Consider the following 17,437-nt stretch of genomic DNA (forward strand, 5'->3'; position numbering starts at 1 on the left):
AGAATTAAAAATTGAATTTATCTTGGCATAGTTAAATAACAAGAGTTCAGTACATGGAAATGACATACAGTGAGTCAAACTCCATTGTTTTCTCCTTCTTATATAAATCTCATTTGTTTAAAAGACCTCCGACGAACAGGCGAATCTCAACATACACCTACTGTTACGTAACAGTCGGGGTGTACGCCCCAATATTTGCATATGCCAGCCCATGTTCAAGCATTAGACAAGGGCAGCCAGTATTAATGTCTGGATCTGTGCACAGCTGAATCATCAGACTAGGTAAGCAAGCAAGAACAATAGCGAAAAATGGCAGATGGAGCAATAATAACTGACATGATCCATGATATCATGATATTTTTTTAGTGATATTTGTAAACTGTCATTCTAAATATTTCGTTAGCATGTTGCTAATGTACTGTTAAGTGTGGTTAAAGTTACCATCGTTTCTTACTGTATTCACATAGACAAGACTGTCGTTATTTTAATTTTTTAAACACTTGCAGTCTGTATAATTCATAAACACAACTTCATTCTTTATAAATCTCTCCAACACTGTGTAATGTTAGCTTTAGCCACGGAGCACTATCAAACTCATTCAGAATCAAATGTAAACATCCAAATAAATACTATACTTACGCGATTAGACATTTTGCATGACGAACACTTTGTAAAGATCCATTTTGAGGGTTATATTAGCTGTGTAAACTTTGTTTATGCACTGTTTAAGGCAAGCGCGAGCTCCGTGGGCGGGGAGCGTGAGCATTTAAAGGGGCCGCAGCCTGAATCGGCTCATATTTAATGATGCCCCAAAATAGGCAGTTAAAAAAATTAATAAAAAAAAAAATCTATGGGGTATTTTGAGCTGAAACTTCACAGACACATTCAGGGGACACCTTAAACTTATATTACATCTTTTAAAAAGATGTTATACGGCACCTTTAAATTAAAAAAAAAATTCTCATACTGTACATTGCTGCAGCACCTCTTTTCTTTTCCTGTCTCTTTAAAACCCGCCTTTCCGAAAAGCCCAGTTTGCTGCTCTGATTGGTCTGCTGGCCAGTTTGTTGTGATTGGTCAACCAATGGAATTCTTAGTTGTGGATTATTTAAATTTGGCATGAAACAGATGCTGCGATAGTCTTCCCTATTGTGATGTATATCCAAGTGAAATGGCTTCTCAAACAAGAAAAAATATAGGTCAAGAATTGATTTTACCCATCGGGAATTGGTTGGATGGTTTTGGTTTTCTGAAATAGCAAATATAAATGTTAAATAAATGCAAATATAAAAAGTTTAAATATTTGTATGTAGGGACAAAGAAATGCCCAAGATAGTCCTTTCAAATCTAAGCATAGTTTGAGGCATTTTTGAGATCTTTTCTGTGATTACTAGGCATTTTTGTCAGGAAAAACATCTTCGGAGGTGGTAATTATAGCAGAGGTCTCAATTTGCTCTTTATTTAACCTCATTCCCATAAATAAATGAGATGTTGAAGAGTTCTCATGCGTGATGTTTCTTTGCTCTCCAGCACTGGCTGACTGAGTTGGAGATTTTTGCGATGCTTTTCGCTGCTGCTGTCCACGACTACGAACACACCGGGACCACAAACAACTTCCACATCCAGACCAGGTAACGCATGAGAGCGCTGAGGGCCGCTGGTGAGTCATCCATCAGACTCCTACGCTGACATACACACAGCCTGCAGTCACAATACCTCAGCATGAGCTGGCTAAATGAAACTAGCATAAAAGATGGAGAAAGATGGCCTTTCTGACCAAAACCTGACCTGGGACAAATTAGAAGAACGAAGGAAATAGGAATAAAGCAAAAGCACAGTTTTGATAAGGAGTGTTTTTCCCCTTTTTTTATATACGTAATTACGTATAAATATTTGTGTCAATGAATTGGTTTGTGAATCTATTTGTATGCACTACTGTTGTAAAAAGTTTGGGGTTGGTAAGACTATGAAAGTCTCTTGTGCTCACCAAGGCGGCATAAAGTAAAACAGTAATATTGTAAAATATTATTCATATTTAAAATAACTGTTATCTATGTAAATATATTTAGAATTTTCAGCATTATTACTCCAGTCTTCAGTCTCACATGATCCTTCAGAAATCATTCTAATATGCTGATTTGATGCTCAAGAAACATTTCTTATTATTATCAATGTTGATAAAAGTTGTGCTGCTTCATATTTTTGATGAAACCATAATACATTTTTTTAGTTTTTTTTTTTTTTTTTTTTTAAATAGAAAAAGTAAAACTGTGTGTAGTGAGTTTACACTTTTTCCTACAGGTCAGACACAGCCATCCTGTACAACGACCGCTCTGTGCTGGAGAGTCATCATGTCAGCGCGGCGTATAGACTACTTCAGGACGACGACGAGATGAACATCCTCTACAACCTCTCCAAAGATGACTGGAGGTACAGCAGGATTTCACATCCATCATTCTTTTCATTTTCATCATCTCACTTCTTTTTGTCTCCAAGAACAGACAAACTGACAAAATCACCTCTGTAACTGCAATATCATGATATGATTGGGTGTTTCTTCAACTATGACATTTCTGTATTGTATATGGGGTTGATTTTTATTAAAACTAACAGATTTCAGTATTTGTTTTTTGTTTTTTTTGTTAAATAAAGGTCACATTGAAAATATTTGAACATTAATTCATTCATGTGCCAAAGCCAGACTTTCAAAATATATACTAATATATAAAATATATATATATATATATATATATATTATATAATATATACAGTGGGTACGGAAAGTATTCAGACCCCCTTAAATTTTTCACTCTTTGTTATATTGCAGCCATTTGCTAAAATCATTTAAGTTATTTTTTGTTCCTCATTAATGTACATAAAGCACCCCATATTGACAGAAAAACACAGAATTGTTGACATTTTTGCAGATTTATTTAAAAAGAAAAACTGAAATATCACATAAGTATTCAGTATTCAGACCCTTTGCTGTGACACTCATATATTTAACTCAGGTGCTGTCCATTTCTTCTGATCATCCTTGAGATGGTTCTACACCTTCATTTGAGTCCAGCTGTGTTTGATTATACAGATTGGACTTGATTAGGAAAGCCACACGCCTGTCTATATAAGACCTTACAGCTCACAGTGCATGTCAGAGCAAATGAGATTCATGAGGTCAAAGGAACTGCCTGAAGAGCTCAGAGACAGAATTGTGGCAAGGCACAGATCTGGCCAATGTTATACTGTATATATATAAATTATATAAAAAATATATATATTTAAAAATGATTTATAATTTAATTATTAATTATTTAATTAATTATACCAATCAATTTATATAATATATATAAATATATTTAAATATATATATATAAATTTCTTATGCAAATCACAACTGTCCCTCAGTTGTAAGAAAAAATATCACAACAGAATATTTTGAAATATTTGTGAAAATATTACATATTTTCTCATAATTGAAGAAACACCCAACAAAAAGTGCTGGAAGTGTTTTTTACATTCTCACTGTCACTATTTTAAACTAAACACAACAGAGAAAGAAAATCTGATGAAGTTCTGTGAAGTGATTTATTTCTCATTCAGAAAGAACACTGTTATCTTCACACTTTGAAGTGGAACTCAATTACTTTCTTCGGTGAGGAGATTCAGTGCAGTTGTTTTGTGTGTTTGTGTTTTTAGAGAGCTCAGGGCGCTCGTGGTCGAGATGGTTCTGGCCACTGACATGTCCTGCCACTTCCAGCAGGTCAAAGCCATGAAGAATTTCCTCCAGCAGCCTGAGGGGTGAGAAACCTTTACAAACAGACATCTGACATGCTTCACTGTTGTCTGTCACCTTTTGCTTTGTCTGTGTCTCCCCAGAGCAAGATGTTATTGGATAGAGTTTGCTTTTTCATAGCAGAAGAGACTTCAATAACATTGATGTTTCTCAAGATGTTTCTCCTACTATTCCATAGGAGAAATAAAAATAGACAAATGGTACATCGAGTAAAATATAGAGCTTTAAAATGAATGCAACTTAGATCAGATCATTTGGTTTTGGGGGAATTTGATGTAAAATGTTTGAGTTCTTATTGAGATTGATTAATTTTGGCATATCTGAGCAGTTAGCTGTGTTTTTGAGGTATCTTCTGAAACTAGAGATTTACCAGGGACTTTTTCTCAGGAGAAACATCTGAAAAGCAAAATTTTACTCTCCATTTAATCGCATTGTCTCAAACTCATATTTACCATTCGGATCGGTGTGTTTTCTTCACCCAGAATTGACAAACCCAAGGCTCTGTCTTTGCTGTTACACACGGCTGACATCAGTCATCCAGCCAAGAACTGGGATCTACACCATCGCTGGACTACGTCACTGCTGGAGGAGTTTTTCAGACAGGTTTGACTTATGTTTGTTCTTAAGATGTGTTCATGGTTGTTTGCGGGTATACGTATGTGTGAGAAGAGCAAACCACAGCAAGAAAAATCTCATCTTGTTCTATGTATTTTAATCCTCTCTCGGTTTGCTTCCTGTTCTCTTCTGATTGCCCTTTCATCCAATCACACATAAGCCTGCGTGAGGATTATCATAGGCTGCAGAAACGAGAGCATTTGGAGAAGTGTGTCATTTGAGATTGTTTACACCTGAACATAAACCTCTGAAAATAACTGGCTTTCATGGCCATATCGAATCCAGGTCCCCAAATTAAACTTTGGCACAATCATGTGAACAGCGCTTGGCTCATCTTTTAAACATCACAGCAATGTCATATACATGTATTCTGTAATACTACTCAAATTTTGTCTGATATATGCATAAAGTGTACCTATTATGCTTTTTCGAATATTACCTTTCATACAGTGTGTAATATAGCTGTTTGTGAATGTAAAAGGTCTGAAAGATCAAAGTGCACAACAAATAAAGTAATTGTCTCCTAAAAGAAAGAATTGGTTCTGAACTGCCGAAATGTAAATACACTTTTTAAAATATAAGGCCATAAAACAGTCTTTATGTATCTTTGGTAGATCAGAAATGTCTTGTGTAGTTACAGTGCCCTCCACAAATATGGCACCCTCAGTAAATATGAGCAAAGGTGGCTGTGAAAAAAAAATCTGCATTGTTTATCTTTTTGATCTTTCATTCAAGAAATTCACAAAATTCTAACCTTTCATTGAAGGAAAAGAATTGAAAATGGGTGGAAAAAGCTCATTATGAAATAAATGTTTTTCTCCAATACATGTTTGCCACAATTATTGGCATCCCTAGAAATTCTTCTTAGTAAAATATCTCCGAAGTGCAGCCATGACTTCCTGTTCCACAGGAATATAAACATGAGGAAACACAATTGCCAAATTCCCGTAATCATTCATCACAATGAGAAAAACAAAGAATATAGTTCTGATGTGCAGCAAAAGATCGTTCAGCTTCACAAAATAGAAAATGGGTATAAGAAAAAAGCTAATGCTTGAAAATCCCCATTTCCACCATCAGGGAATTAATTAAGAAGTTTCAATCAACTAAAGATGTTACAAATCTGCCTGGAAGAAAGTCTGAGTGGACAAAGACTCTTCAAGGATCACAGCTGGAGATTTGCAGAAATTAGTTGAGTCTTGAGTCTCAGAAAGCGAAAAAAAAAAAAAATATATATATATATATCAAACAGCACCTACATCCCCACAAGTTGTTTGGGAGGGTTTCAAGAAAAATCCTTTGCTCATCCAAAAACAAACTCCAGCATATTCAGTTGTCAGACAAGACTTGAATTTCAAATGGGACCGGCTTCTGTGGTAAGATGAAACTAAAAAAAGCGCTTTCTGGCAGCAAACCCACCAGATGGGTTTGGTGCACACATGGATAAAAAGTACCACATGTCCACGGTTAAATATGCTGCTGGATCTTTAATGCTGTGAGCCTATTTTTCTGCTGGAGGTCCTGGACATCTTGTTCAGATACATGGCATTGTGGCCAACATGAACTAGAGAAAAAACATTTATTTCATAATGAGCTTTTCCACCCATTTTCAATTCTTTTCCTTCAATGAAAGGTTAGAATTTTGTGAATTTGTTGAATGAAAGATCAAAAAGATAAACAATGCAATTTATTTTCACAGCCGCCTTTGCTCATATTTACTAAGAGTGCCAATATTTGGGGAGGACACTGTATATGCCAGCAGGAAAAAAAATCACCCTTTAAACCATCTTAGAATATTCAAAAGTTTAAAAATATCAGGATTTGTTTTTATTTCTCAGGCCTAATCACAATTCTTAAGAAACTAATTATTGATGTTACCATACTATTTGATCACTAAATATGTTTTGGTACAAAATTGGTCATAAAGTATTTTTTATATATAGCATTAAAAAATGTCTTTGTGTCTTAAATTGCATTTTATCAAACATGTAGAAATTTTAATTTAATTTAGACTTTTAGATATTTCTTAAACAAATTACAAATACATTTAATAATAACAATTTTATATAAATATTACAAAAAAAAAAAAATTATATGTATTTTATCCATGATATGTGACCCTGGACCACAAAAGCAGTCATAAGTCCCATGGGTATATTTGTAGCAATAACTAATAATAACTAAGTACTTTGTATGGGTCAAAATTATCGATTTTTCTTTTATGCCAAAAATCATTAGGATATTAAGTAAAGATCATGTTCCATGAAGATATTTTGTAAATTTCCTATTGTAAATATGTCAAAAATGTACTTAAGTGAGTGCATATGCATTGCTGAAGACTTTATATGGACAACTTTAAAGGCGATTTTCTCAATATTTTGATTTGGATTGCACCCTCAGATTTCAGATTTTCAAATAGTTGTATCTCGGCCAAATATTGTCCTATCCTAACAAACAATAAACAATAAACAATGGAAAGCTTATTTATTCAGCTTTCAGATTATATATAAATCTCAATTTTGGTTTTGTGGTCCAGGGTCACATATATATTAATTATCATATTATATAATTATATATAATTGACTGTCAAAATAGGCCCAACGCACGAATGTACTCCGTATGTCTCTGTTGCTTTGTAAAGTGAACAATATAAGTGAATTGCTTTCTCTGTATTACCTCCTGATCTTACCCGTCATGTGTCTGTTTATCTGCTACTAAAGGGACTGTTATAAAGCACATTCACAGCTCTATTCTCCATAGAGTGGGCTTCATAAATATGCTTTGATTGATTGACAGATCAGAGGATGGGAGCTATTCATGTGTGTGTGTGTGTGTGTGTGTGTGTGTGTGTGTTTAGTATTGTTCCAGCAGCTGTACACACCAGGAGGCAGATCAATCGTGACAGGCTGAACATAACAGCTTGACAGTTTATTTTAGTCTGCCATAAAGAAATGTTTACAAATATTTCATATATGAAATTCTTTCTGAACCAGACCCAGTGCTGCAACTGTCCATAGTGTCATTTCATAAGCATTTAACTTTCAGACAGGCTAGTATCAGGCCACAAACTGCTGACATTGCTTATATTGAGTACGGTTAAGTTGGCTCAGACTCTTGGCATAGCAGTGCAGAAACATTTAATTTAACTCTGGTTTCAAGATGTAAGAGGCTGTAGTGCTTCACGTGTCCCTTTCCATAAATATTCTACACTTTGGCACTGCTTTATAAGCATCAGAGGCTCAAATAACAGGTTCTTTATTAGTAGAATGATTGATGTTAATAAATTACTAGTTAACAAAATATATTTTGCTAGTTAAATCTAGATCAAATAGATCAGGGTTTTGAACTATATTTATGTCTTACATTTTAGTAACAAACCCTGCAATAATCAATAGACAATAAAACCGCTCATAAACTATTTAATTTTTCCCTTTTGTGCTTTTTAATCATCATTTTATGAAAGTTAAACACTTCTTTTAAAGGTGCAGTATGTAATATTGACAGCTAGTGGTTGAAATGGGTACTGCAGTTCAACTTCAAAATACAGTCTATGTTCACACGGGTTGCCAGATTAAGGACATGCAACAGAAACCAGCGCAATTACCAATAGAAGACATCGAGCCTGATGCTCTATGTTGATGAGCTGATTTATCCGTATTTCATTATGCCTCTGGTCATAGAGCTTTTTAGATGGATGCCAAGGCTTTTTGGGTCAGGTAGAATCTGTGCCAAATGGCAACCCAGGGTGTCGAATACTGGGAAAAAACAGACAATCTGACATGTAATGCAACTTTTCAAAGTGGAATAACAGGCTTTAGCTTTGTTTTTTGGAGAAACATTCATGTGAACTTAGCATGTTTCCTAAATATCTGAAACATGGTATTTTTGATGCTTTAGTATATAGTCAAAAAAATTACATACAGCACCTTTAACTATTTGTTGACAAAAAAAATAATAGTCAGTTTGACGCCCTATTTTTACAGTTTGTGAAAAGTGCCACATATTTTGTACCTGCGGTGGTTATTAATTGTGCTATTTGAAAAATTTTCCCTGATGCAATACTGTTATGTATTATTATTGCAATGCAGTTAAATGAAGTGTTTGTGTTGGCAGGGTGATAAGGAGGCAGAGCTTGGTCTACCTTTCTCACCTCTGTGTGACCGCAAGTCCACGATGGTGGCCCAATCCCAGATCGGTGAGTGACACAAACACACACAAAGTATGCAGACACATGCTTGCAATTAAATTTCAATGCTGCAATTGCAAATTTATGAACTATGCTAAATTGCAATACTCATATTAAGCTGGAAAAGGGGAAAAACTTAGACATTTCAGCTTTAAACTTAACATCTGAAACACATGGCTACTTTTGAAAATCATGCATATGAGGATAATGTATTCAAGTAGCTTTTTTTTTTTTAAATTGAACTCAATGCACAAACCATTTATTTTTCATTTCCTGTAGGCTTCATTGACTTTATCATACATTGGCACAAATGCTTGCGATAAAATTTCAATATTGCAATATTGCAAATGAAAAATCTCAAGAAACCCAACCTTGAGCCCTCAGTTCTATCTAATTTTCATCCTATTTCAAATTTACCCTTCGTTGCTAAATTACTGGAAAGTACTGTACTGTTGCCTCCCAGCTTCAGCCTTTTCTAGTTGATAATCTCTTTGATTCATTTCAATCTAGTTTTTTTACCCATTTCATAGTACTGAAACTGCATTTTCACAAAGGTAGTGAATGATTTACTACTTTCTGGTGACTCTGGTTCTCTGTCTATGCTTCTGCTACTTGACCTAAGCTCTTTACTTTGACAGACAATTTTACATTACAGTACAGGATTACTGTCCCCCTGAAGTCAAGGGTTTCATTCTTGGGCCACTATTATTCATAATTTACATACTACCTCTGGGTCAGATCTTACATCGTCATGGTTTCAATTATCACTTCTACACTGATGACATCCAAATATACACTATCTGTACACCTGCTCTATCTACCCAAACTGATAAAATCTCTCTCTGAAATAAAAGATTGGTTCAATTAAAATTCAGAAACTAAACATGGACAGAAACATAAACTCTGAACTAGCCGAAACACGTGGCTATTTTTGAAGAACATGCATATGAGGATAATTTATTTAAATTAGGGCTGTCAAATGATTAAAATTTTTAATCAAATTAATCAGAATTTTCAGTGGATTAATCAGGATTAATCACTATTATTATTATCATTATTATTATTATTTTTATTTTTTTTTTACATACATATAGTGTTAATTTCGCCACCTATTTTTAATTTAGTCTTAAGTCTTAGTCTTGTGCCAAATGTCCTTGTTAGTTTTAGTCATATTTAGTCATTCACATATCTTTTTTTGTTAGTTTCTTGACCGCTGCTAACTATAACACACCGTCGCCATGAAAAACAGAGCGTTGCCATGAACACACAGGATTCTAACCGTAGAGACGGAGCGCACTATTTTCTTTAGCGGAAGCAATACAATCGTTTTTAAATCAATAAACTCCTTTTTAAATCATAATTTTGTGTCAAATTATTGATTTATTTGGTAGGTAGTAATGTAATAAGCGGGATCCGAACTCGTTCTGAATATTTTAAAGGTTTAACAGCTGATGAAAAAGCAGAGACGATTGTAGATGAAAATTAAGAGAGATTTTATCTTAGTTTTTATTTTATGCAAAACATTTTCGTCTCGTCTTTTTTCGTCAAATTCATGTTAAATTAGTCTTAGTGAGCGTTTTTGGACAGTGGTGCAGTCTTGCCATCGTCTCGTTTTAGTCATGAAAAAAAAGGTCGTTGACGAACATATTTCGTCTTGTCTGACGAAATTAACACTACATACATGCATACATGTTATTGATATTTGACTTGGTTTAACCTTGTACTTGTTAACTGTACCATCATCATTCTTTTTAAATTTGAATCCGTCAATAGGCCTACTTTGCTCACCTTGCTCCATCTGGCCTGTAGCTCCCAACCACTTCCCTGACTTTCCTGACCTGAATAATTTGTCACACTGCGCATGCGTGAAATGCGTTAAAAAATTGACGTAATTAACAACAAACAACTAATTAATGTCGTTAACGCGCTATTTTTGACAGCCCTAATTTAAATATTTTCTTTAAATATTGTGCACAAAAATAAACCATTTCTTTGTCATTTCCTGTAGGTTTCATTGACTTTATCGTTGTTCCAACGTTTACGGTTCTGACGGACATGACTGAAAAGATTGTCACGCCGCTCATTGAAGAGGCCACGAGTTCAGGCCTGGCTGGATTTCGCAGGTCAGAGTCTGGAAGTCTGACTTCCGTCTTTTGCTTGTGCAGTACAGGAATAGAGATAACAAATGGTCATTAAGACAAACAGACAAATTAGTGCTGAGGCCGCAATAATAGTGCCTCGTGGCATAGCTTTCCTTAGTATCAAACCCCGCTGGTTCTATTGCGCTCATTACTGCAAATCCAATTCAGATACCTCAGTTGGATAATTTAGAAAAACAGCAAATGTGAATAAATCCACTGAAGCTTCTGACTCTTGTAATTCAGTTTAAAGCGTTCCATCAGCAGTCACTGTACTTTAGTTTGAAAGTTTCTTAGGATTTTCTAAGTAGGAGTTGAATTGCCACTGCTGACTAAGCTTAAGAGCACATTCTTTTTGTAACAAATTACATCTTCTGCATATAAAGGACTGAATTATATCCCTTCCCCTAGAATAAATGGTAAACTAAAACAGCCTGAAGGTTCACAGAAAGGACATAAAGCAGTAGCAGCATATTAATGATCAACAGAGCAGGAAATTTAGGTAGATATGGAGATGTTACAGAAGCTTAGTGGACGTGATTGCTGCCGATGTCTCTGCAATATTGTGATATATGATGAGTCCTATCCCCATCATCTCAAGCAGTATTACTGCCGGAGATGTGAAGAGGGGCAGCGTGAACAGCTCTGGTTCTGATGGCAGCGCATCCCATAACTGCTCACTGCTCACTGTGGACCTGAACAACTTCAAGGCCATCTGGAATGAGGAGGTTTTTCTGAACCGAGAGCGGTGGAAGACGCAGGCAGATAAAGGTGTGAGCAGATCGATCCCTGTGAGAATGCATATGTTCGAGAACTATATTGTCATGTGGCGTCATGCAAAATAACACTGGAACTCAGCAGCTGCACAAATTTAGTGTCAAATTAAGATATTTTTATGCTTTATTTTGGAGAAAAACAAAGCGATTACTTTGGTAAAATGTATCTAAATATACACTAAATATATTATACAGTTCAAAAGTTTGGGGTCAAGTTTATATATACTGTATGTGTCAAAGTTTGATAGTTCACCCAAAAATGAAAATTCTGTCATCATTAAATCACCCTTATGTTGCTCCAAACCTGTATGAGTTTCTTTCTTCTGTTGAACACAAAAGAAGATATTTTGAAGAATGTTTTTAACCAGACAGTTGACGGTAGCCATTGACTTCCATAGTATTCGTCAACTGTCTGGTTACCAACATTTTTCAAAATATCTTCTTTTGTGTTCAACAGAAGAAAGAAACTCGTACAGGTTTGGAACAACTTGAGGGTGAGTAAATGATGACAGAATTTTCATTTTTGGGTGAACTATCACTTTAAAAATGGGAAAATTAGTACTGAATTGGTACATCCAAATTTTTATAGCATTTTTCACATTTGATGCATTCTGAGTAAGAGAATAGTAAATAATGCGCCTCCCGCTGTGTCTCATACCAGAGACGGAGGAGAAGGCCAGACGAGAGCTGGAGGAACAGCATGAGGCAACGGCAGAAAATCAGGAGCAAAAAAAAGACCCAGAGCTGTCGGGACCAAAGAAAGACAGGGAGGGAGAAGACAACCCGGAGCCTGGGGGGGTAAATGGACCCCCTGAAGAAAGTCCTCATGACAGATCAAAAAAAGAAGGGGAACATCGTAAATTACAGAACGGTATTGTGATCAAATGATATGACTGTTACTGTCAGCTCTGTTTATGTTGCTCAATTTCAAGATTTATCAATGACTGCCCTCTGGTGGATAATCAGAAGAGTAACTAACACTGTGTAAAATGAAATAATACCTTGTTACTGCATACTGTGCATTATATACATGATACAGCATGCTATTTAAAACCATAGTCTATAAATATAATCTAAGTAATAAGTCATAATCTATTTATATCTATCTACTTTTGCTGACCGAATTTTTGTCTTTGTCTGTTCTGCTGAATCTATGATTATCTGATGTCTGTAAACAGGAGAAGTGTCTGAAGAGGCAGAATCACCAGCAGATGAAGATACGAGAACGCTCAGTGGTAAACATGCATGTTTATTCTGTAACAGAGACTTGTGTTGCTTTAATACATTCTGTAACTACCTATAGTGACACCAAAAACATATTTGTACACTTAAAGCTGCAGTCCGTAACTTTTTTTTCCTTTAAATCAATCAAAATCAAGTGCATAACCAGAATGTTCAGAACTATCCCCTTACCTTAGCCCGATTCACAACAGTAAGCTAGTAATAATGTTTTCTAATAAGAGCGAACTGGTAGGTTTCTGCAGGAAATTCAAGCATGCAGTCATTTGTCATTATGCGTCATTATGTCACATCTGTTTACATAAAGAAGGAGTCACAGCTAGTAGGCTATATGGTATCTGAGGATGCTGCAGGTGACAAATCATTTATAATAATTAATAATAATTAAACTTATCATTTTGATGACGGATTGTAATCCCGAAAGGTCAAAATGACAATCATCAGTGACAACTGGAGATTCACCCGTAGTCAAAAGCAAAAGACTTCGGACTGTGGAGTGGCTACAGAAATTGAAATCTACAGGTAACGCTAATACACACAAAATAGACATAAACACGCAACGCTGATGTTGTTAACATTAACAATTTGAGAACAAAGTATAACAATAATAATAATTTGCATTATAGTTTTTACGTGATCTGAGCTAAGCGATCGTTAGATTTAATCAGCATTAGCCACGTTTACATGTACACTTTTTTTTGTCATTCCGAATAAAATCATTCCGATTGAAAGATTTGGTGGACTATTTACATGAGACGTTATCTTATCTGAAATGGCGTTTACATGTGCCGGCACTTTCAATCAGAATGACTTCATGACATTAGCCTATGTCCTATGGCAAGCCGTTTTGACTTTTATTCACATCTCAGGTTATGAATTCTTGATATCAACAATTCAATTATTGATATCAACAAATCAGTTATTGATATCAGGAATTACATTTCCACTAGTAACAATGTTAATTCTTGATATCAACATTTGAATTTCCACTAGTAAAAACTAGCATTCTTGATATCTGTAATTGTATTTTCACTAGTGAAATGTCACCATAGGCTGCCATTCAAATTCAATTGTTGATATCAAGAATTGATTTCTTACTAGTTGAAATTCCAATTTCACATATCAGAAATACAATTCTTACTATTAAAAATCATATTTTTGATATCAATAATTCAGTTGTCACTAGTTGAAATGTTAGTTCTTGATATCAAAAATTGAATTGGTACTAGTAAAAATGATCATTTTTGATATCAATAATTTGATTTTCACTAGTGACAATGTTAGTTTCTGATATCATGAATGTGATTGTTACTAGTAAGAAAGCCATTTTAGATATCTAAAAATTATATTGATATCAGAAATACATTTTCAGATATCAAAAATGAGCATTTTTACTAGCAATTCAATTGTTGATATCAAGAACTGACATTTCAACTAGTGACAATTGAATTCTTGATATCAAAAATTACGATTTTTACTAGTAAGAATTGTATTTCTGATATGTGAAATTGCAATTTCAACTAGTAAGAAATCAGTTCTTGATATCAACAATTGAATTTGAATGGCAGCCTATGGTGACATTTCACTAGTGAAAATACAATTACAGATATCAAGAATGCTAGTTTTTACTAGTGGAAATTCAAATGTTGATATCAAGAATTAACATTGTTACTAATGGAAATGTAATTCTTGATATCAACAATTGAATTGTTGATATTAAGAATTCATATCCTGAGATGTGCATAAAAGTCAAAACGGCTTGCCATACATTTCAACTTATGACAACTGAATTATTGATATCAAAAATTATGATTTTTAATAGTAAGAATTGTATTTCTGATATGTGAAATTGGAATTTCAACTAGTAAGAAATCAATTCTTGATATCAACAATTGAATTTAAATGGCAGCCTATGGTGACATTTCACTAGTGAAAATACAATTACAGATATCAAGAATGCTAGTTTTTACTAGTGGAAATTCAAATGTTGATATCAAGAATTAACATTGTTACTAGTGGAAATGTAATTCCTGATATCAATAACTGATTTGTTGATATCAACAATTGAATTGTTGATATCAAGAATTCATATCCTGAGATGTGAATAAAAGTCAAAACGGCTTGCCATAGGACATAGGCTAATGTCACGAAGTCATTCTGATTGAAAGTGCCGGCACATGTAAACGCCATTTCAGATAAGATAACGTCTCATGTAAATAGTCCACACCCCTCTCAAAACGATTACAATTTCATTTGGTATGGGCATTTTTATTCCAACTGGGGTGTTTATATGGAGCATTTTCATTCGGATTGGACTTGTAAACAATACAATGCTCTATGTAAACGCACCTATTAGCAGTGCAATTTATTGTAAATTATATTTTCTCAGTTGGTCAGAACATAAGTGGCAGATACTTGTTCATATGACATTTTCCCTTATTTTGGTCATACTTCCAAGACGTAGAATTTGTGTTTCCGAAGTACAGTATTCACACCGATGTGGTGACTGACAGCAAATATTAGATTCATCCGCGCTGAAGAGCCATGCACAACCCACGTAAAGATGATAATTCCGCAAATAACTGCAATTGCAGGTTTCAAACAGAGATGGCGACAAAGAGGCGAAACTTACGGACTGCAGCTCTAGTGTTTGAATGTTATTGCATCATATAATAAAATACCAAGACGAATTGTTTAAAAGAAAGAAAGCAAAACCTTTCACAAAATTAAGCTTGAGAGTTTGTTGACATGTAGATGCAAAGTTACTAATAGAATGTCTAAAGTGGAAAATAAGAAATAAAGTCTTAGGCACTTTAGTATTTTCACCAAAGAAAAATGGTTTTAATCCAGTTATTTATATCTTTTGCTGTAGTTTGTCAGTAGTAAATATCAGTTTAGATTTCCACACATTCCTTTTGCCATTAATTGTAATCCAGTGAGATTTTTGTATGCACAAGGAGTCTGACAACAGCTGGTATGCTCTTGTGTCTATGAACGTAAACACTTTTTTGCTGTTCTCACGTCTGAGGCTGTCTTTTCTGATATCAATTTCCTCACTCTGATTTGAACAGAAACTGCGAATGCCTAGAGTGATTTCCAGTGGCGTCATGCGGTTCAGTGTCAGACACAGAGCGGTGAACTTGCCATCGGTTCTGAAGGTCAACGGCGCCCTCTAGAGGACACGGCTAATGCTTACATCACATTTTGTGTGGCCTCTATCCCCTCCAAAGCCTTTGTTGCGATTATCTCCAGACTTTCATAAGACTGATCTCTCTGAATGATGAAGGACGACGGGACAACAGCTGCTTTTGTCTGGCAGATCTCATTTCCCTCCCAAACCTTTAGAGTGCGATGGGTGCACCTGCTAAGAAAAGCATGCAACAGCTGAAACTATAGTACATAAGAATTCTTATTAAAACCTGCTTCATTTGTAATTACACACACACACAAATGCTTTTTATGTCTTTATGCATTCGAACAGCCTTGCAGTCGGATGACTTGCCATGTGTCTGTGATTTATATCTATATATATAATATGCGGCCTGCGTTAAACTGTAAATAACTAATCTTAGCAGTTGCACCCGTGATCAATATTCGCCCAGATCTGCTTTTGCGGCAAAATGACATTGTGTTCAGTTATTTTAAACACGCTTTACTCAAAATGGACTGATTCGTTTCAGCAAACGTGCTCTGATGCAACGTCTGCCTCCGACTCGCATTTGTTCGCAATGCCTCATCAGCTAATAGAGGTCGCGTATATGAAACCTTGAATGTCTATATGTATTATTATTGTAAATGACTGTCAGCATTTAGATCAGAGCTTTTATAATTGAGAAAAGCCGTACGAAGTGGCAGTATTTCTTATTCGAGCACGTCTGTGTGCAGCTGTGGAGTAGAAAACGCCTGATTCAACCTAAGATTTTTCCCTCTCTCGCTTACCTTCAGATGCCTTTCTTCATGTAGTCTTTCTGAAAGCGAACCGAACTGAAACATCTTCTACAGGAAACGCTCACGCACAAACTAGCAGTCACCATAGACGATGTAAGTCTTATAACTGAACGTAGTAGTGTGTAAGTCATAACCATATCACTGTGCTCGCTCTGCAATACCTAGATATTTGCCGTACGTCATTTTTACTGATGTCCTGGGGGTTTTGTGACAAGCGTTTCTCTGTTTTTTTGAGCAGGTATTCTCATAAAACCCGTGGAGAACATGTCCGTCACATTTCACCCATGTTTAGTCTTCAAGGTGATTCCTATTAGATTCTGTGGAAGATGTGTGGATCTGATCCTCATTAGATGGTCAACAGTGACTGAGATATAATGATCACAATATATAAATCAGCATAAATGAAAGGGTTAGTTCACCCAAAAATGAAAATTCTGTCATTAATTACTCACCCTCAGGTTGTTCCACACCTTCAATCATCTTTGGAACACAAATTAAGATATTTTTGATAAAATCCAATGGCTCAGTGAGATAATTAACACTTTCAGATGCCCAGAAAGCTACTAAAGACATATTTAAAACAGTTCATGTGACTACAACCATAATGTTATGAAGTGATAGTGATAGAGAATACTTTTTGTGCACCAAAAAAAAAAAATAACGACTTTATTCAACAATATCTAGTGATGGGCGATTTCATAACACTGCTTCATGAAGCTTTCAAGCTTTCAAGCTTTTTGTT

At 35.1% G+C, this 17,437-nt stretch overlaps 1 protein-coding gene across 1 annotated transcript in view; it reads left to right on the top strand.

Annotated features, from left to right (window-relative positions):
• The window catches only part of pde1cb (phosphodiesterase 1C, calmodulin-dependent b), a 109,865-nt gene extending 93,001 nt beyond the window's left edge, over nucleotides 1-16,864 (top strand). The window contains exons 9-18 of the mRNA XM_067362843.1: nucleotides 1,531-1,631; nucleotides 2,302-2,430; nucleotides 3,697-3,798; nucleotides 4,276-4,396; nucleotides 8,522-8,603; nucleotides 10,603-10,717; nucleotides 11,337-11,503; nucleotides 12,170-12,379; nucleotides 12,687-12,743; nucleotides 15,819-16,864. Of these exons, the coding sequence (XP_067218944.1) occupies nucleotides 1,531-1,631; nucleotides 2,302-2,430; nucleotides 3,697-3,798; nucleotides 4,276-4,396; nucleotides 8,522-8,603; nucleotides 10,603-10,717; nucleotides 11,337-11,503; nucleotides 12,170-12,379; nucleotides 12,687-12,743; nucleotides 15,819-15,835 (1,101 nt within the window). The 3' untranslated portion in view covers nucleotides 15,836-16,864. The remainder of the gene's footprint in view (nucleotides 1-1,530; nucleotides 1,632-2,301; nucleotides 2,431-3,696; nucleotides 3,799-4,275; nucleotides 4,397-8,521; nucleotides 8,604-10,602; nucleotides 10,718-11,336; nucleotides 11,504-12,169; nucleotides 12,380-12,686; nucleotides 12,744-15,818) is intronic.
• The last annotated feature ends 573 nt before the right edge of the window (nucleotides 16,865-17,437 follow it).

The sequence above is a fragment of the Chanodichthys erythropterus genome, chromosome 16 (genome assembly GCF_024489055.1).
Source record: "Chanodichthys erythropterus isolate Z2021 chromosome 16, ASM2448905v1, whole genome shotgun sequence".
Classification (NCBI taxonomy): domain Eukaryota; kingdom Metazoa; phylum Chordata; class Actinopteri; order Cypriniformes; family Xenocyprididae; genus Chanodichthys; species Chanodichthys erythropterus.